Source organism: Erpetoichthys calabaricus, chromosome 6 (genome assembly GCF_900747795.2).
Source record: "Erpetoichthys calabaricus chromosome 6, fErpCal1.3, whole genome shotgun sequence".
Lineage (NCBI taxonomy): Eukaryota > Metazoa > Chordata > Cladistia > Polypteriformes > Polypteridae > Erpetoichthys > Erpetoichthys calabaricus.
Genome location: NC_041399.2, coordinates 153818709 through 153841052, shown reverse-complemented (window position 1 = coordinate 153841052; position 22344 = coordinate 153818709). Strand labels below are relative to the sequence as shown.

The window sequence follows — 22344 nt, the reverse complement described above, 5'->3', positions numbered from 1 at the left end:
TTTTACTTTATTTTAATATTTTTAAAGTTCGTCTTTTGCACTCTGACAGTTAAAAATTAGCGCTATGATAAGAGAGCGATTGAACAGGCTACACAAAATGTTTCATAGTTTTTTGTTTACTAAGTGCATTCTTTACAAAAATGCTTAACAGAATTCTGTGGCACCAAGACATTTTTTGAGTCTTTTGTCTACTGAAGAAATTCAAGGTGGTCTTTTTTAACCAGCACTTCAAACTTTGTGGAAGAGTATTCAGCATTACCATGCAGACACTGACACAGCAGCTGTATAGATTCCAGACTCACAGTTGAAACTGCAAACATAATCTATGCATTGTGGATTTCACTGACAACTACTTTTTATGGTTCAGTGTTTTTTGCTCATTTGTTTTGATATAAATATAGAACTACATGGTTTTTTTATTTATGAAGTGTTTTTCCACACTTTATCAGAGTTTTACGAATATTTAATAGTGAAATGTACTGTATGTGTAAAAGATGAATCTACTGTCTCCTCATTCATACAAATTCCAAGACAAAATGGTGTTCTTTGTTTTTTTGAGTCTGTGCCTGTACAAGAAAACTGATGTATATTGTGTGGCCTTGTGTAGACTTGGGATTCCCGGTCTGAATAAGCTTTCCAGTCCGGCCCTACTTGCTGAAGATTGTATAAAAAAATTCTATTTTGTTTCAGAGCACCTTTTACCCTGTATATCTCCACAAGAGTTAGTTCTTCTTTAGCAACTAGGTACCTGTCTGAAAGAGATCATGCTTTCTGCTTTATGAGGCTTTAAAAATGGAAAAAAATAATTTCACACTTCTATTTCAAATGCATATTGCCCATGTATAATAAACTGTGCCATAAAAAGAGTTACATGAAAAATCAAAAATATAAATGTCTTTAAAATGTGAGATGTTCTTCATCATTCTCCAAAATAACATTGAAGCCGGTTTTCACTTGGGAGGAAAGTAATAGGCGGGTTCAGCTGGTCAGGATCTAGGAGTGACATCATTGGGGACAGGGCCGTCAATCACTGCTTCTGCAGAAGGAGGAAGGAAAAGGCATTAGGCAACAGTGTCAACTCCAGGTTGGGAGTGTAATTACATTTATATGAGTCTTTAAGTTGTCTCTCAAGTGCACATGTGTGACACTATGCATAATTAAAATAGAGTAAAAATGAAAAGGTAATAAAAATGCAGTATCTTCTTTGATAGAAACAAACAGTAGATGATGTAATATAACAAATTGAAAGAGTAATTGAAGTGTTCCCCAATATTACTACTGTGCTTAAGCTGTACTTCACAATGCCTATCACCAACTGTGAAGCAGAAAGGAATTTTTCATAACTATCCTTTATAAAGAACAAATTTTGGTCTGCCATGACTGAAGAACGCTTAAATTTTTTATGCATATTGTCTCTAGAAAATGACATTGCAAAGAAACTCTCTTATGACAAAACTGTATGTGCATATGTTTCTAGTAAAAGAGTACTTTGTAAAATGTGCTTCATGTAGTATGCATTCTCAAAGGTGTATAAAATATAAGTTATATTGACTGTGGTCTTTTCTATAATTTATTTTGTCATTCTATGAAGTATCGTGCAAGTATATAACATTTCCCTAATTTTCATCCTCACATAACTCAGAAACTATAATGCACAGGAAATGTTTGTTCACACCAGTGACTTTGACATGTGAAAAAAATCCAGTTCAGCAATTTCAGTCAAAATCTGAGATGTAGTGGTTAAATTAAAAAAAAACAATTATGGTGATCTGTTGTGGAACAATCCCATTGAAGCAGATAACAGTGGTTGCCCCAGCCTTGTTGCTGGTTGTGAAGGGGCCGCCATAACATATCAAGCTTTAGGGACACAGAAATGTAGGTCTGCCACTGTGTACTGTATATATTGTGAGGTTTCTGAACTCTTTTGGGATAAAAAAAATGGGACAACATGCCAAAGTGCATCCCAAAATGCGATTGCCACGTCTGTGGAAGACTGCTTGTGTGTTGCCGGGGTGTCTCACAGCGCTGCAGTGGAATGTTGCGGAAGCAAATCTGAGCCGATAGCGGTTGTGCTATAAAGCACCTGTCATCAATGGGTGATGCAAGGAACATTATAAATGCAGGAAGCAGTATTACTTTGCCACTAACCTGGCCATGACCCTGCCTGACTGCTGTGTCTGTGTATAGGAGAGTGGCAGATCCCACTACAATAAATAACCGTGTTCTTCCTGTTTCAAGCTGAATAAAGTTGGTTTTGCTAAAGTACTGAGACTTAGCCTTGCGTATTGGGGTGCAAGACAGTGACTCACGAGTCACAATATGTATAGGATGCAGTTCTCACATAAGCATGTACCCAGGAATAAAGCTATAGAGGGGGGAAAATGTTTGACAAAAATCAATGCAGAATCTCTCAGAAATGATTATACTGTTATCTCCTTAAAGTTACAAGCTTGAAAGGCAAAGATATTTTAAATTGAGGTGTTTTGAGTGTTTAGTTGTCAACTGATTATTGATGAATTGTTATGTTCATTATTAACAGAACATTTTTTTTTTGCAGAACTTGATTCAGATGAACAAACTATGAACAAACACTGCCTAAAAGTTATGGTATGTCTTTCCTTCAACATACTGCTGAGCATTGTCTTATACTGGTCTTTGGAAGATAATGATGATATCAAAAAAATGAACACTTTAAAGCCAACCAATACAGAGTCTCCAATACAGAGAGACACTCAGAGTCTTTATGATGGAAAATATGTTTATTTATTGGATTTTGAAAAGTACAAAGAGGAGTTTCCCCACCTACAAGATTACAAGTGTAAGGTGATAACAGAACCAAAGGAACTGTGTGGCAGAACTAAGAGTTCCATGACACTTATCTTAGCAATTAAAAGCCATCCAGACTCCTTTGATCGCCGGCATGCATTGAGACAGACATGGGCACAGCCTCAAGTAACTGAGAACTTTCATATTAAACCTGCATTCCTCATGGCCTCCATTGAAAACAAGATAAAGATGGCAAAGGTAGAAAAAGAAGTGTCCCAGTACCAGGATATTTTGCAGTGGGATTTTACAGAAAGCCATGCAAATCTATCTTTAAAAGAATTTTGTTTTCTTGTGGATGACATATAATTGTGTGGTAGACTTTGTCTTTAAAGGTAAGGAATGCCTTTTATGAATTTATATAGTACAGTGGAACCTCAGTTCACGACCATAATTAGTTCCAAAACTCTGGTCATAACCCGATTTGGTCATGAACCGAAGTAATTTCCCCCATAGGATTGTATGTAAATACAATTAATCTGTTCCAGACCGTACAAACTGTATGTAAATATATTTTTTAAAACTTTTTAAGCACAAATATAGTTAGTTATACCTTAGAATGCACAGCGTAATAGTAAACTAAATGTAAAAACATTGAATAACACTGAGAAAACCTTGAACAACAGAGAAAACTAACACTGCAATAGTTCACGCTATAGTGCTAGGAACCGCTCGCTAAAAACACTTTTTTTTAATGAGTTTTAAGCACAGGGAAAAAAATGAACATTTGAAAAATCCGTAATTTAATAAACCACCAAGAAAAGTAACATTGCAACAATGCATGCTACAAACCAATCGCTGTAAACAGAAGTGAAAACAAAAACAAGCCCAGTGCATTCTTTAACTGCCTTCTCTACCTTAAGCGTCCAGCCCTCTCTCGCTTGCTCACTCTCTCTCTCGTGTGTGCATGTGTGTCTCTCTCGCGCGCCTGTGTGTGTCTCTCTCTAGCGCGCCTGTGTGTGTGTCTCTCTCTCTCTCGCGCGCCTGTGTGTGTGTCTTGCTCTCTCTCTCTTACTCACTCGCTCGCTGCACAGGATATGCACAGGGAGAGACTGAACATGTACAAACCAAAAGGGAAACTGGCTTGTTCGTATACCGAGTGTGTGGTCATGAACAGATGCAAAAGTTTGGCGAACTTTTTGGTCGTAAACCGATTTGTACATGTTCTGAGACGTTTGTGAACTGAGGTTCCACTGTATGTAGTATGTAGTAAAAATGGACAAATTTCAGTCTGGTTTCAATATTCAACAAAGTTTTGACACATGATTTAAATAAATACTAAAGCTAATAATTACTCTTTCACCATGCTGGAGTTTGTGTTAGCTCGTACATGCCGCTACCTTTATATGGTTTGAGCTTTCTGAAACCTTGTGATGAGAAGAGCTAGCTTAGAAAATGGATAAATGGACAAATAAAATGTATACCTCAGGTTTAATAGTACTCTTTATTTTATCAAGGCTAGTGGGCTATGGCCTTCTTCTAAGTGTAGCTTTTATATAACTTCACTTTCTTAAACCCACATAATCCAATTTAAAGTCATATAAAAAGGGGGAGCCACTTTTGGACACAGAACTAGTAAAACATTGCACTTTGGACAGCCTTGAAGAACTTTTCAAGGGGAAAAAATAAAGGAAAAATTATTAACCCAGATGAAATAAGTACACATGATTGACTCATCAGTAGCATGCAGGGTCAAAATTCTGTTTGAAGACCATTTCTTAGCTCATTTATTGGAACTGAAGTTACCTGATCACATTTCCATTGCAGTTGACAAGCCTACAGATAATATAGATGCAACCCAACTGTCAATGTTTATAAGACACTTCAATGGAAAAGTCTTCAAAGAAGAGTTGTTGTGCCTTGAAGGCTCGTGCAACTGGAAAGGCTACTTTTGCTACAGTAAATGCTTTTTTTGAAGAATAAACTGGTGACTGATTGAGGGTCAGTTGGTGGTTTGTAAGGGAAAGAGCTTTGCCTCAAGTTTAGCAGCAGAACATCCTGCTATAAATTTGCTATTCTGCATGATTCATCAAACTATTTAGTGTGTGATGTTTTCTGGCAAGATGAAGGAAACAATGAATAAATTCATTAAAACTGTTAACCAAAATTGGCTCCAATTCAAGCAAGTTTTTAAAACATTGCTGAAAGATAGTAAGAGTGGAGTATTTGGAAATCCTTCAGCATATTGATATACAGCAGCCGGCCCAAAATATGACAATTTGTTATGAACATGCAGTGTTGTTTGCCCATAATATAGAGAGATTAACGTGAAAAAATAGTCTTTCTTTGCTACTGCTGGTTCAACATAATTACAACTAACACATAGCATACTGGTCCTTGGCCTGCCAGTAGTTACCAGAAATGTCCATCAGGCGCAAAACCATGAGTATCAATGCTGTAGAACATGTACACTGGAAAAGAATTTAGGCGAAAGGGTTACAGATTGACTATTCTTTATTTAAGACTAGCTAAGGTGCTCATTGTTCAAACAAGTTGCAGAATTCTGAAAATGTTTCACAAAACCTGAATTACAAATATTTTTATGGTATATTATTGTGCCATTCATTTTGAAATATTGGTGTTGGACTACAGAATTTGTCAATCATTCATTATTTAGGTATTCAAAGCAAATTAAATTATGTAACATAAACCATGTATCAGGTTAGGCACACAAGTGTGATATTTTAGTTATGCTACCGTTTCCTGACACTGCTCATCTGCAAGCATGCATTATAAGGCTGGTCATGAGAGAAGCTGCTCAAATATCAAGTCAAGACCCCTTATTCTGTATGACCCTGCTGCACCTTTTCTAAAGTCGTGGTGAAGACAAATACTGCCCAAGAAGTTACTGCAATTTCAACTCGAGTTGATAGTTAAATGGTTATTGATGGAATTTTGGTACTGATTCCTGTTTATTGTATCTGTTTAATTTTGTTACATTAATCATATTTTGGTGGAGGATTTTTTTTAACTTGAAGTCATGTCTAATTACACAGTTTTGAAGGGCTTAAAACCCATAATAGGAAGATTGGCACTCCAAATTTTAGAGCAACAACCAGCTTTCCCTACTAATGGTTTTTACTTTTTTCTACTCCAGCCAAATCAAGTGATTGCTTGATTATTTTTTACATTGTGCATTGCAAGGCTGATATTTTTCTTAGAGAATACAGGCCAAAAAAAAATTAACAGCCTACATTCTTAGTTGAGTATCCAGCCCACCCCAAAGTTAATTAACAGATGTAATTTTAATGTGAGTAATGCAGATTATTAAGTTTAGTTTCCTCAGGACTTCAGGTTTTACTTCATTCCACTTTATTAATGAGAGCTTGTTTTGCCTTTAAATACATTCCTTCACTCTAGTCACATAAAGTTCCACCCTTCTACCCATTTTCTAAGGTCATATATTCATGTGCAGTAAGTCAACTCTATTCCAGAAGCAGTGAGTACTAGGCAGGAACTAACTCTGATTGAAATGCTCATCTTCAGCCTGTTCACACTGACAAGTAGACTGCATAACTTTTGGATGCAAGAAAAAACGTTTCTCCTTAAACAAAATAAGAAAACACTTCACAGACTGTAGCAGTGCACCACTTCTCCTGCCATTTGGCTTTACATCTTTGTTAAACAACTGCAGTATCGCTTACAGTTTTGGTTACTGGGATGGACTGACTCACCCAGCTGGTACATGAATATTAAGTCAATTTCTACTTTCGCTGTTAGATGATAAAGCTTGTCCTACTTGTGTAAGATTTACTCCATTCAATAGCTTCTCATCTAAACCAGTCAGTCAGGAGCAATCATTTTTGTCAGAAAAGAGTTGCAGTGCCTAGTTAAGAGCTGAAAAGTGGCTCATTTATTCTTTCAACAACCATTTATACAGCCTCTCCTTACAGAAGTATTTTCTCCTCCTGGAAACAGTGCCAATGCACATTGAATGTTACACCAAGCTTGACTTGTGTGCTGTCATACCAGCACCCTCATTAGCTCCTGTTGTTATTTTGCCATTAACAGATTATTTGGCACAGAAGCTATCTCTAGGAGACCCCTTTTCATTTGAGGCTGCTGTCATCTCCTTTAGATGGCAGATTCTTGCGTTACAAGTCACATTTCACAGTGCTGTTAGTTGATAAACCACTTCTGCTGATCACAGATGAGTATTTAATTTCCTTGAAATTAATTACTGCCTTTAAATTGGATTCACTGACCTGCAAACTTAGTTTTCAGTTACAGTAAGTAAATTTAGCATTTGCATGCCTCCTGATATACTGAGCCAAAAGGATGACAATATCTTTCTATTATAAAAGGAAATCCTGAGACGAGACTTTCTCTGATATAATTTCAACACCCACGAGAGATAATTTCAGGTCCCGTGACATGAGACTTTTTGCCAAGAGATTTTGACAAGTCCAGAACCTCCTCTCAAACATTTACAACCACGCTCATGGTCCACTCACTTCTCAATCGTGTGAATGCTATTGTCAGACACAGTTCCTGCGATCTCAGCTCCAAGCTGGGTTGGAAATAAAAGTCAAAGAGTAGAAGACAAAGTACAATGTCGTAAAGAGGTCCAAAAACGTTGGTGCGATACACATGCAGAGCAGGTTACAGATTATGAAAGCACTAAAATTCGAAAGTCTCAAAAAACTGATAGTAGAGATTGCATTAGCGCTAACAAACTGAAATTGTTACTCTGTGAAATAATGGAACAACGAAAAGAGATCGACTAAATAGACATAGGTGATATGATAGAAGTATGTAGATATTGTTCGGCCTTAAATTTTAAGTCTGAGACTTGTAGATCATCTAATTCGTGTTGACATCAGGGAAAAGTAGTGTTTCTTCCCAATGAAGAGGCCTATCCATGAGAATTAAAAGATTTGTTGTTTGGTGAAAGTGAAATACACATACAGTATATGAGATGCGAAGTGACTGGGCTGGGGGTTGGCGAGCGAAGCGAGCAGGGGACAGAGCCCCCTAGAAAATCTATAAAAAAATAAAATCTTACCCTAACAGTGGGGGCATGAAGGGGGTGGCTGGGAGCAAGTGCTGATAGGATAAACCAAAATACAAACATTTATTTTCAATAACAAAGATCACCCCTATTTAGCTGTATCTAAATGCCACAAACACTGCCTGAACACAGTTGAAATAAACATATTCAGGGAACTTAAGGGCACCTTTGCTATGTTGTACTCAAGTACAGTTCCGGAACCTTTGCTGGAGGTCCATTTTTGTACAAAAGGGCATTTCAGCTTTAAGGCTATTCATTCCGCTACTTTGCTGATCCATGACATGAGATACTGCAATGAAAAGGCCTTGTTACTGCTAGGAGTTCAGGGAAATGTACATTAATTTAATGTTAGATCAAAACCAAAATTCCAACCTTAGTAGCAATGCAAGCTTTGACACCTCACCACTGATAATAAAAGTGATATTAAAGTAAATAAATTGATAACTTGGAATTAAAAGCAAAATTAAGTGACAATTAAAGATCAGCAGAATGAACACAGGTGTAAATGAAACTGAATGCTAAAAGGCATCCGCTACATATTAGGCAGTGCACTTATAAGGGAACAATGGTTTAAATAACCTGAATGTTAACAAAGAGCAAAATATTAAACAGCAAGATACAAATAATGAATTTATCCCCATGTTACACATTGTAACTGAGCTTCTGTGGGTCTGCTCATAGGTTGCTTGTTAATGAAATAAAGAAGCAGAGCAGGTTGGTGTGGAGAATTTCCATCCATCCATTATCCAACCTGCTGAATCCGAACACAGGGTCACGGGGGTCTGCTGGAGCCAATCCCAGCTAACACAGGGCACAAGGCAGGAACCAATCCTGGGCAGGGTGCCAACCCACCGCAGGACACACACAAACACACCCACACACCAAGCACACGCTAGGGCCAATTTAGAATCACCAATCCACCTAACCTGCATGTCTTTGGACTGTGGGAGGAAACCGGAGCGCCCGGAGGAAACCCACGCAGACACGGGGAGAACATGCAAACTCCACGCAGGGAGGACCCGGGAAGCGAACCCGGGTCTCCTAACTGCGAGGCAGCAGCGCTACCACTGCGCCACCGTGCCGCCCATTGTGGAGAATTTTCCAACTTTAATTAAAGTTAGCACAATGACATCACCACAATGCAGGCAAATTCAAATTTAATTTGAATTTAAGCTAGTACAGTATTTACATTTGGGGGCTCATGAATTCAGTGCCCACCATAATGTTTGGGACAATGCTCCATTTTTCCTTAGTTTACCCCTCTTACCCTTTAATTTAAGTCTGGAAGAGTATCACCAGAAAAGATAATCAGCAGGTAGTGATGTCTATGAATCGCAGACTTCAAGCAGTCATTGTATGCAAGGGATATGCGACAAAATACTAAATAGGAATGCTTTAATATACCTGCAATTGCTATATCCCAAATATTATGGTGCCCTGGAATGAGGGGACCATGTATAAAAAGTGTTGTCATTTCTAAATGGTTTGAACAAAATGTACGAAAATACCCTTAAATTAAATTCTACAATGTGCACTTTAATGATGTCTGAAATGTTTAATTGATCATTTTAAACCATGGAGCAGAGGGGTAAACCAAAGAGACATGTAGCCTTGTCCCAAACCTCATGGAATTATTATGTACTAGCCAACCCGTGGCGTAGCATACGCCGCATAATTATGTATTGATGGGTGAACACTTCCTGAATGGGTGGGTTTGTGGATACCACTGTGAGTGAATGAAAAGATGGACCTCTGGAGAGAGCAACATACAATTGTCCATGACTGAAAGCGGGATCGTCTGTGACGATGGAGGCCACACTGGTGAAACTTACTTTGTCGATAGGGATACGTTTCAGCACTTGTTCATTAAGGTGTAGCGAGTCTTCGTTGTTGACGCTTAATATAGCTTACGTACGGAGTTGTTCCGGAGTCACAGTTGAGAAACAATTTTTTAATGTCTTTTAAGCACAGGGAAAAAAATTAACATGTAAAACATCCGTAATGTAATAAGCCACCAAGAAAAGTAACATTGCAATAATGCACGCTATGATCTGATTGCTGTAAACAGAAGTGAAAACAAAATCGAGGCCGGTGCATTCTTTAACTGCCTTGTAGCGCAGTGGTAGTGTTGCTGGTTTGCAGTAAGGAGACTGTGGAAGATTTTGGGTTTGCTTCCTGGTTTCTCCCTGTGTGGATAGCGCTTTGAATACTGAAAACACCGGTATATCAATGTAATGAAGTATTCTTATTCGTCCAGCGCTCGCTCTCTCTCGTGCGCGCCTGTATGTGTGTGTGTTGTTCGCTCGCTGCACATGTCCTGCAGGCATACCAGTATGTGAATGAAAAGATGGAACTCTGGAGAGAGCAACATACAACTGTCCGTGACTGAAAACTGGTTTTGGCAGATACATGCACATCTTTTTGAAAGTTTGGCCCTGTGCCTTATTAATTGTCATCGCAAAGGCAAATCTAACAGGAAATTGTCTTTGTGTTGAAGTAAAAGGCAAATTATCCGCGACAAACTGTTTTACACGCTGCAAACCACTACGCCGCATAATCACGCCACTTTTTAAATGTTTTTTAAGCAGAGGGAAAAAATGAACATTTGCAAAATCTGTAACGCTGCTTTCAGTAAGTACAATGCACACGTGTGCATTTGTCGGCCACTTTTTGCCACCTGTCTTTTCTGGTTTGGGCTGCTTTTGCAGTGTTACCGCTTGTGCATATTAAATCTTGAAATCCTTCAAGTAACTAATTAACTAACTAACACCCACCCACCCAGCTTGTGAGAAAAAAATGCACCTGTTCTTTCATCATTTTGTTGCAGCCTATCAAAGACTTGCTGATCATGTTTTCTAGACTCAATATACAGTGGAACCCCGAATACATAATTCGTTCCAAACCTCTGGTCGTAAACCGATTTGGTCGTGAACCGAAGCAATTTCCCCCCATAGGATTGTATGTAAATACAATTAATCCGTTCCAGACCGTACGAACTGTATGTAAATATATTTTTTTAAAGATTTTTAAGTACAAATATAGTTAATTACACCATAGAATGCACAGTGTAATAGTAAAGTAATGTAAAAACATTGAATAACACTGACACAAACACCCAGGTTCCCTGCTCAGATGCACACGCAGGCTCTCTCTCTCTCTCAGCAGCACGTGAGCCCCCTCCCCCTCTGTCTCTCAGAAGCACGCGAGCTCTCTCTCTCTCTCTGTAACATTGCAGCAGTTCGCACTATAGCCTTACAATCCGATCGTTGTATAAACACTTTTTTTTTAAATGAGTTTTAAGCACAGGGGAAAAAAAAGGAACATTTGAATAAGTCCGAACTTTATTTAAAAGCCAACCAAGACAGTAACATTGCAGGAGTTCACACTAATAGCATTACAGTCGGATCGTTGTAAACACTCTTTTTAAATGAGTTTTAAGCACAGGGGGGAAAAAAAGGAACATTTCAACAAATCAGAACTTTATTTAAAAGCCAACCAAGACAGTAACATTGCAGGAGTTCACGCTAATAGCATTACAGCCCGATCGCTGTAAACACTCTTTTTAAATGAGTTTTAAGCACATGGAAAAAAATAAACATTTGAAAAAATTAGAAAAGTAACATTGCAACACTTTCTTCTCACCACTCTTCACTTGCTTAGAAGCCATGGTTAACTGCAAAAGCACACGAAATACTGTAGAGCACAAAGAGTTCACAGGTAAAGCACACACGTCTGACTGAGAACAATGAACAGGGAGAGGCTGAACACGTGCTTAAATACAGTAATTGGGGTTGGAACAAAACCCTGTATCCACAGGGGTTCCCAGGACCGAGTTTGGGAAACACTGCTGAACACGAACGAAACCGACTCAGGTGAGGAATTGGGGCGGGCAAAGTGGTTGCAGCTATTGATTATTCAGTGTTGTTTGCCTGGGTGTCTGATCTGCTCAACGGGATCATAAATAAAAGGAAAACAATGTGAAGGCAATGTCACAGGTGATCCTGTGGTATAGTGGGTCCACAGCTCCCCTTCAAAAGGCCATTTTTAAATAAATAATCATCGCACTCACAGCTTTAGGGAGGGGTGTGGAAGTGTGGCTGAAACGGTTTCCGGGTGGAGTCGTGCTGCGGGCATTTCTCCCCTGTGCAGTGTGCGAGTGAGTGAGGAGAGAGAGAAAGCCGGTACGTTATAGTGAGCGAGTGCAGGCTCGAAGGCAATGTGTTCCTGTGGTATAGCAGGTCCATAGCTCCCCTTCAAAAGGCCATTTTTAATCAGGTGACTGACAGTAGTGGAGTCAGGCACAGAGAAGGTCAGCTGCTGAGAGAGCGTCTCGATTGTTGCAGGGCCTGCATCGTTGAAGCAGGTGAGACGCTAATGAAAAAGAGGCACAGGGCTTATTGGTTTTTAAAGACTGCTTCCTTCATTGTGTTTTAACCTCAGTTTTATAGGATTGTGCGGCTCTCGCTCTCACACTGCCTGTGTGTGTGCGCAGCTGTCTCTCTGTGGCGCTGCCTGTGTGTGTGCGCGGCTCTCTCTCTCGGGCTGCCTGTGTGTGTGCGTGGCTCTCTCTCTTGGGCTGCCTGTGTGTGCCTCTGTTTCTCTCTGGCGCTGCCTCTGTGTGTGCACGGCTCTCTCTCTCGGGCTACCTGTGTGTGCCTCTGTCTCTCTCTGGCGTTGCCTCTGTGTGAACCAAGGTTCCACTGAGGTTGACTAATGAAAAGTCAATGTGGCTCAGAGCTGCATGTGGACTGTGGCACAGACAAACAGAAATGACAGCATGTTTTCTGAGGCGTCGCGTCCGAGTTGGTGGGCGTGGCTATGCGAGTTTTCGTTGTATCCAATGGTCTTAGAGTTGGTGGGCATGGCTCCTTCCTGCATGTTTTCACAGGTGTCTTGCCCGCTCTGGCGGCAGCTTAGAGAATCTATATATGGCTCCTTCCTGCGTGCTTTCATGGTTGTTGTGTCGCTCTAGCGGCGGCTTAGAGAATTATATATATAGATTATTATTGAAATGCACATTAACTTTATCATATCAACAAGTTCTGAGTATACAACAAAGCACAGCTAGCATGATTTAGTTTTCTCCTTGTCACACAGATACAGCACCACATGCATAGAATCAGCACTCCCACACCGTGCTTAAAGATGCAATAAAGGCAACTTTAAGCAATTTTGGTCACATTTTCATGTAGTAACAGTATTGAATTTTGCTAGTACGGCACTGTTTTACAATTCGTAGAGCAGCAGTTATTTATTGTCAGAATACTGCACGATGCTAAACTCATTACAAACAAACAAAGAGAGGATGTTGTTGATACTGTTCAAAAATGAGTGGGAATGTACACCTGTTTTAATTGAAAAAAGTCCAACCGCTGCCACACAGAAAGGACAGGAAGGCTGCTTTTCATTATATTCAGTCAAACTTAGAGGGACTATCAAGGTGACTATCCAATGCCTCATGATCACAAAAGGATTTGAGATCCAGACCTGTAGTGACAACAGTGAAGAGTGAGATGTCTTTAAGATGATGTTTGAATTGTCTCCTTTTGGCTCTGATAGCTGCAGTTCCCTTTCTCTTTTCTTCATTTATCATCCGTCCCTGCTTATTAGGGGCAGTCATTCATGTAACATTTCCCGCTGGATCTTGCCAGCATCACTTGCTTCTCCTGTTGTTACAGTAACCTCTAATGCTAACCTTCAACAGCTGCATGTCCTCACTGAGCAGGAGCCTCAAAGCTTGGCCACCACCGCATGTGCCTGCAAAAATTCCCACAAACAACCTACACCACACATATGCCTTTTAAACATTGCAGCAGCAGCTAGAAAGAAGAAGAACAGTGTTCATATTGTGGAGCCACACAACATTGTTTGTTTCTGTTCAGCTGTCTCTAATAGACAGAGGATCATGAATAAAGACGGTTTTATAGTAAATCAATAATAGGTGTCCCCTTTAAAAGATACCATATGCAGATGAGTTTTTAGCTTTTAAATTAGAACATTTGAAGTGAATTGCCTTTTCATTTTGGTTGGTGTATTTTCTTGGTAACCCCCTGGGTCATTTGTTATGATTGTTTCTCTGAGTGTAGAGCAGATGCAGCAATAAAACTTCCAGTCAGTGGTTACCGCCTTTGACCTTCTCTATTTAAAGGTTTTCCTGCAAGACATTTTTTCTGCCCACACCTAGTGTACAACAAAAGCTGAATTTTATAGGTGAGAATACATCTGTGTGCCATCTTAAACCCAGAACAAAATTTTAATGCATCCAGTGTTTCTCAAAAAAAATGATTGCTTTATTAACTCAAAAATAAATGGAGAAAGGATTCAAAGATAGCATGCACAAAGTTTGAAATAAAATAAGAATTCTTTTTTTCATGTTGCGTAATGCAGACATAGTGGCTTCTTGTCAACCTGAAAAGCCAAGCCATTCATCCAGCAAACTAATTTTCTGAACTTCTTTCAAGAACATGTCACATGCTGGGTTTTTTTTTTTGTGTGTATTAGCTTTATGATCTTTTTATGTCACAATTTAGTTTAATGATGTAGCAATCCTGAGTTTTATTTTCTATGCACACCTGCCATATTATTTACAGGTAAACAACCAGCACTGGCATGAGGAAACATGGTTCTTCCCGCAAGGAAGGTCCTGAACGTTTCTCTCTCTGAGCCAAGACAGCACCTTCCTTTGCTTAAAGGTCTTTTTTTAAAAAAGAATAATTTGATTTTGACTTGTTTTGCTTGTGTAATACGTGTATAAGTTTAATATGTCACTGTGCTCTGTGCAAATATATTTTATAAATCTGACTTTTTCTACTCACATGCACAGTTGACACAGAGCCAGATTTAGCACAGGGGTTCACCATATAAGAACTACTAGGCAAGCATTATAAGACAAGACAGTTAGGAACAACTGCAAAATGGGCAGTCAGACTAATGACCATTGTATACTATTTTTGTATGTCAAAATCAGCATAAAATTGTATCCTATCTTTGCCTTGTTTGGAATAGCATGATTCACCTAAGTGGGGGCCTGCACGTGAAGAAGTCAAGTCAAGTCAAGTCAAGTAGAGCTTTATTGTCATCCTAACAATATACTTACAGTACACAGTGGGACGAAATATCGTCCTCCGGGGTCAAAAGGTGCAATACACAAGATATACATATATATATATGATAAAAGAAAAAAAATAAATAAATAAAGAATATATGTACAGTGTTATGTAGTGTTATGTAATTCAGAGAGTGTGTGGAGTAGAGAGTCCAGTGTAGAGGAGGGCAGCATGGTGTTCAGGAGCCGGACTGCTTGGGGAAAGAAACTATTGCACAATCTCGCAGACCTGCTCCTGATGCTGCAGAGTCGTCTTCCAGATGGAAGAGGAGTAAACAGTTGATGGGAGGGGTGGTGGGGGTCAGCCATGATGCTAGTGGCTTTATGAAGGCAGCGTGAGGTGTAGATCTCCTGCAGACTGGGTAGAGAGCTGTCAATGATGCGCTCAGTGGTCCGCACAATCATCTGAAGGGCTTTGTGGACGGAGGCATGGCAGTTTCCATACCAGACTGTGATACAGCTGGTCAGGACGCTCTCTATGGTGCCTCTGTAGAAGATGGTAAGTATAGATTTGGGGAGGTGCACCTTCTTCAGTCATCGTAGGAAGTAAAGACGCTGCTGGGCTCTTTTTGTAAGATAGTTGGTGTTTTTGGTTAAGGTCAGGTCCTCTGTGATATGAACACCAAGGAACTTGGTGCTCTTCACTCTCTCTACTGTGACTCCATCAATGCTGAGTGGGAGATGGACAGCCTTGGTCTTCCTGAAGTCAACAATCAACTCTTTTGTCTTTTCAACATTAAGAGACAGATTATTATCTTTGCACCAAAGTGCCAGCTGTTCCACCTCTTCTCTGTAAGCCGCATCATTGTCGTTCTTGATGAGTCCCACTACTGTAGTATCATCGGCGAACTTGATCATGTGGTTTGTGTCAGAGTTGGAGGTGCAATCATGGGTCAGCAGCGTGAAGAGTAGCGGGCTCAGCACACAACCCTGGGGGGCACCTGTGCTCAGTGTGATGGTGTTAGATCTTATATTCCCAATCTGTACTGTTTGGGGTCTTTCAGTGAGAAAGTCCAGAATCCAGTTGCAGGTGGAGGTGTTGAGTCCGAGCAGATCCAGCTTACTGATCAGCTGCCTGGGGATGATAGTATTGAATGCTGAGCTGAAGTCAATGAATAGCATTCTTACATGTGCATTGCGGTGACCCAGGTGTGACAGGGTCAGGTGGAGTGCCATTGAAATTGCATCGTCAGTTGATCGGTTTGATTGATTTGCAAACTGTAGAGGGTCCAGTGTGGGGGGCAGCTGGTTCTTTATGTGACTCAAGACTAACCACTCAAAGCACTTCATAATGATTGGAGTAAGTGCCACTGGGCGGTAGTCAATGAGTTCCGAGGCTGTGGCTGTCTTTGGGACAGGTCTGATGGTGGTATTTTTAAAACATTGTGGCACAACAGCTTCTCTCAGGGAGATGTTGAAGATGTCCACTAGGACATCAGTCAGCTGGTCAGCACAGGCTCTGAGCACACGTCCAGGTATGTTATCTGGTCCAGCAGCTTTGTGTGGGTTGACCCTGGTGAGAGTCCTTCTCACACTAGCTGCAGACAGGGACAGAACTTGATTGTCTGGCGAGGGGGTGGTCTTCCATGCTGGTTTGTTGTTCTGTGTCTCAAACCTGACATAGAAGGTGTTAAGAGCGTGTGGGAGAGAGGTGTCGTTAACACACATACGCGGTGGGGCCTTATAATCCGTGATGGTTTGGATGCCCTGCCACATTCGCCGAGAATCTCTTGAGCAGGCGAAGTGATCACTGATTTTCTTTGAGTACTCCCGCTTTGCTAGCTTGATGCCTCGGGACAGGTTGGTTCTGGCTGCTCTGAGTGCCACTTCATCGTTGGCTTTGTAGGCAGCATCTCTTGTTTTCAGCAGCTCGTGAACTTCTGCTGTGAACCATGGCTTCTGGTCAGCGCGTGTTGAGACAGATTTGATGACGGTGACATCTCCAATGCATTTGTCAATGTATCCCATCACTGCTTCGGCATACCCATTAATGTCAATGTGATGGTCAGTGGTCGCCACTTCTCTGAAGACACTCAAAACAGTCCTGCAGGGCTTCAGTAGCTCCATCTGGCCATGTTCTGACCTGCTTTATTACCGGCTTTGTTCTCTTCAGCAATGGCATATATGCTGGAGTGAGCATTACGGTAATGTGATCAGACAGATCAATGTGAGGGTGGGGAGTTGCTCTGTATGCAGACCTGGTGTTAGTGTATACCAAGTCCAATATATTGTCTCCTCTAGTCGGAAATTTAACATGCTGGTGGAGTTTAGGCAGAACAGTCTTTAGATTCGCTTGATTGAAGTCCCCAGCGATAATAAAAAATCCCTCAGGGTGGCGAGATTGCAGGTCACCGATGGCCTCATACAGCTCGCGTAGCCCCTCCTTAGCATTAGCATCAGGAGGAATGTACACTGCCACAATAACAATAACACTGAATTCTCACAGCAAATAATAAGGAGAAAGAGCCTTGGAACATTGCCTGGCATACCTTTTGAGCCGACGGATGGATGGAAGATAACATCATCCGATCCTGAAAATCGTTCCACTGCAAGGTGAAAATGGCAGACTCTACACATCGGGCTTTTACTCCTGAACTGGGTTCTTGCCATTGGCTTCATTCGTCTGTTATGCAGCATAAGCCGTCATTAAACAAGGCTAAGTTATTTCTCCTAAATGATTTCTTACCGCCGTATCACTAAGGGAGGGGTATCGCCTTTTTATATTATATCTTTATAGATTTGGGTTTTGTAATACGCCATAATTACAAAAGAGCTCATTCCAACAAGGGAGCTATTGCCCCCTGCTGGATACAGCTTGCAGACTTTGAATTTTTATTGAAGTTCTGATTTTGTGACTTGGACTCTTTTTGATGCCCATTTATAGCTCTTATATTATATCTACTGAACATCCCATCAAACTATATTATTTCCCCATCAGTAAAAAGTAATTATAATTAAGGTAATGTGAACTATTTGAAATGCACTTGGTTATTTCTTGCAGCTGGCTATTTTCAACCCCTATTGGCATTGAGGTCCTTGCCTGTTACCAGGGTATATTCCTTTCTGTCCATTTTATACATTCTCTACTCCTACAAATCCCTTGAATGATGTAATACTTGAGGGTCTAGAACCCTACTAGTAGTTAATCAAGTAGTCGGTTTGAGTAAAATATTTCTTTTTCTGTATCTGGTATCATTTATTCAACAACTTCAAATGCTGAAAATCCAGTATGTTTCATATGCCCAATAAATTTAAATAACAAATGCCTACGTAGATAAAAGATGTTTTATATTATTTTGCCTGTGCTTTATGCTTTATATTCAGATGCTGACAATGTGTGCTCAATTCATGATATAGATGTTGTCATTCTGAGAGAATAAGTTGAGTTAGAGTTGCTGTTAGTAGATGTTGTGCTCAAGCCACAATATATAATGGGGTATATTCAAGCATGAGGCATGAACAGCTTCTTTAGAAGATGAGGAAATTTGGGTGGTTTGGTTATAGAACTTCTGTTGATTGGTGACTATGCACTAGCTGAGTTTGAGTGAGACAGTAATGGACTAGAATCTGCTGGGACTGGCTGTACCTCTTCATGTATCTCATGAAATAAGACAGTTCAGACAATGGATAAGTGGATAAATAAATTGGTGGATAGAATCATCAGTGGGTCTTTTAGGGTCTATTGAATTGGTGCACTGTCCAAATTTGGATCATTTCTAGAACCTGCTATTGCCAGAACAGGCTCTGGCCTCTACGATGTTGAATTGGATCAAGCAGATTCAGTAACAGATGAGTGGGATTTATTTCAAAACACTATTATGTATTAATTCAGAAATGAAGCAAATATTTTCTGAAATAATAGAAATGGCAGTCTTTTGTACTGAAATATTTTTATCATAGTAAAAATGTTTTTTGTCTAAAATTGCTATTTGTGTATTTGAATCAAGCTTTTCTGTTTTTATTGTGTCCCGATTCCATACGCTGTTTAATTCATGACCAATTTAATAATGTAGAGCAAAGGTATCAAACTCAGATTCTGAAGAGCCTGCAGGTTTTCCTTCCAGCCATTCTTTTAATCACCAACTGATTCTGCTAATGGAACAGCTTCTTTGCCTAAATATAATTGCCTAATTTTTTAGATTGTGAACCTTTAACTACTTCTTTCCGTCAAACAATAATGAGATACAAAGCAACCCAACAGATGACAAGCTAACTTCGTCCCTTTCATACTTGTGTATCCATCAAACAATATCTGAAATATGATATTATTATATTTCAATGAAATAACTGAAAAGGAAAAATGAGAGATCTCACAAATTCTAATCAGCTCTTGTCCACAAAACATTTTGATGGTGCTGTTAGAACAACTTTAGAAATGCCTTATGTGGTGAAATTACAGCACTACGAAGCCACAGAAATAAATAATGTGCTTTATAAATGGCAAGAACTGGCCACTAATTAAGAAATGTAAGCTCATCATCTTTTGGTTCACTTTGCATCTCATTATTGTTTGGTTGTTCGTTGAGAGGAAAAGAAGCCATTAAGAGTTCTGAATCATAAAAGTACATGTTAGTAACAATGAAAATAAAAGAAATCTGTTTCATTAGCAGCAGTAATTAGCTATTAATTAAGAAAGTGGTCACCAAGATCTAATTTTGACATCCTTAATGTAGATAGTGCTATGCAAAATAATAATGGCTTTCAGTATATTAATAATTTAAGTTACTAGATTTCCATATTTATCTTTAGAATATAGATGAGCTTGACCTTAAGTATTTCGTGAGTCAAAATAACATAATCACAGAGTAATCACAGTGTAATTTTGACACACAAGTTATGTTTCTTTTCCTCTTTTTACTTTCAGGTGATGATGATGGATTTGTTTATCCTCCTGCTATTGTTAAGTATCTAAAGAGAACTCCAAATGTCACCAGTTATGTTCATGGAAATCTCCGTGTCCATAGTAAAGTTTTCCGGAAAGGGAAATATCAAATAAGCCGGCACTTGTACTCAATGAATGTCCTGCCTACATTTGTATCAGGTGGTGGATTCATCATTCCAGGCATATTGATTCCATCTCTCTATCGTGCTGCCACAGTTCTGCCTGTCTTTCCTCTAGACGATGTCTATTTTGGATTTCTAGCCATTAAAGCCAACGTAATCTTGAAGCATGGACATGGGTTCTATTGCTTTGGGTTAAAGTTTGATGCTTGCAAATATCGAAATGCACTGATTGTACACAACATAATTGAAAACAGTGCAAAGGGAATTTCACCAAGAACACTCTTGAATGTATGGGGAAAAGTGATTAAACAAAAAAATTGTAAAGAAGTATGAATACAAGTTTGGGGAAACAAATTATAATTTTTAATTATATTTTTATATCCCATTTATATGAAATGTAAAAAGGGAAATAGGACGTCCAAAAGAAGAAACTCCATTTTTTTTTATTTTCTTTGAAATTTCACTCAGTTTAATTTAAAAACACGGTGAATATATTTTCATAATTCAGTGATGGTATATTTATATTAAACTATGCTTGGAGTGGGTCCTGAGTGGTCAACTACAAGAGCAGTATTGCCTAAAAAAGAAGAGAAGAAATTTGGTAATTGTTCATTGTGACTCCTAAGCTTCTGACAGTTTCTGAACTGAATGAAATGAATGTTAATAATGTGTTTTTATTCAGGAAAATGTTGAAATCAAATAAAAAAAAACTTTACTCTTGGGGTTAATTCTTATTCATTTCAAAAAAAGTTCTCTTTTACTGGGCAGGTTCTTTTTGTATTTGTGAGAATTGAGCTAACAGGTCTGTCAGTGTGCCATCTTGGTAAAGTGAAGGATTAGCATTATGCATGGAAACATCCAAGACTTTATAGATTATTAAAGTGAATGTTGTTACACCAGATAGACTCAATAAACTTAAAGATCTGTCTTGTTTTCCTCTGAATTAACCACAAAACCTATCTTGATATTTCTTCTCTGGCAATTTATCTTTGGTTCTTCAAATAGTGTTTGTTTTTTATTCTGTCCTTTCAGCGATTATATCTTTTTACTTATTTGTTCTCTTTGTTATCATTTGTATTGCATATTAATTTACATTAAAAGACAATTGACAATATATAAACATTTATTACCAGTGAGTCCAGAAAAAATGGACACTGTCTCAAATGTGTTGGTCATTTAATATGTGAAATTGGTGCTGGATCTCTAGACCTCTGAGAAAGCAGAAAAAACATTATTAACTGTAATGATTATAGGTATCCATCGATCCATCCATTATCCAACCTGCTATATCCTAACTGCAGGGTTGCGGGGGTCTGCTGGAGCCAATCCAGGCCAACACAGGGCGCAAGGCAGGAAGCAGACCCCAGGCAGGGGCTAGCCCACCGCAGATGATTATAAGTATTTAACTCACAAAATACCAATGACTGTATTTTGTATTAATCATGCTGCAGAGAACTATATGATTTTATACTTCTATATGATTTGATCTGCATTTAGGTAGGAAAGGAATTATGTTTATGCACAGAATATGAGACTGATTTAATTCTTCTATGTGAAAGTACTAACCTCTTGATATTAACAGAACACCCTGTGATATTATGAATCAATGTGATCGTTTTCTTCACTCTTGCTTAAAATTATAAGACAAAAATTGTCATTTATGAATTAATAAATAAGGATTATTAATCTAATCAAACAAATATAATCTAATGAGGATATTAAAGTTATAAGAATGTAATCTCTTTATAACTAATGCAGTGAACTTAAAGAAAACTGCTTAAAGTGGGTTTGTACTGAGACGGGCACATTCTTTAGATAATGTACTGCTTTGTTTTTCTGTACTCCTGTATGTCATAAATTTAAGATATAATCCTAATTTATGTATGACCTCAAAATGAACTGTTATGTGTTTTTTTCTGTTCTCTCTTTGGCTAGTGAACAAGCTAGGTGATAAAAGGGTGAACAGATTTTTCCTTTTCCAGTCTGCCCAAAACTCAAATCAGTTAGCTGAGCTTCGGGGCGGAAGGGGAGAGGGGTAGTCTCACAATCTCTCACCAAGAATACATATTAAAGAAATTGCTTTTATTTTAAATTGGTGTTTATCCCGTTGTTTTTTCAACTTCAGCGCTCACACCTCTTTCATATGAGTCTGGAGAGTTTTATCCTATAACATGTTGTCATTTTTGTGTTGCTGCATTCTGTTGACCACTTGTGCCAATATTGGGTGACCACTTTCCTTGCCTTTCCATCTAACCACCAAGGGAGCAAACCAGCCGAACATGGTGCCAGTCCCAAGCCTAGATAAATAGAGAGGGTTAGAGTCAAGATAGGAATCAGACTGTTCTTAATTAAGGGGAACATTTGAAGTGAATTGCCTTTTCTTTTTTGTAGGTGTATTTTC

At 39.1% G+C, this 22344-nt stretch overlaps 1 protein-coding gene across 2 annotated transcripts in view; it reads left to right on the top strand.

The window, feature by feature from the left end:
• Positions 1-20534, top strand: part of LOC114653952 (UDP-GlcNAc:betaGal beta-1,3-N-acetylglucosaminyltransferase 7-like) — a 119147-nt gene extending 98613 nt beyond the window's left edge. Inside the window, exons 1-2 of one of the 2 annotated variants that reach the window (XM_028804475.2) lie at positions 3004-3158; positions 19804-20534. In XM_028804475.2, coding sequence (XP_028660308.2) covers positions 3122-3158; positions 19804-20276 — 510 coding nt within the window. In that variant the 5' untranslated portion in view covers positions 3004-3121 and the 3' untranslated portion in view covers positions 20277-20534. Of the gene's footprint in view, positions 1-3003; positions 3159-19803 lie in introns of those variants that run through there. The other variant, XM_051928858.1, reaches the window with a different exon arrangement.
• The last annotated feature ends 1810 nt before the right edge of the window (positions 20535-22344 follow it).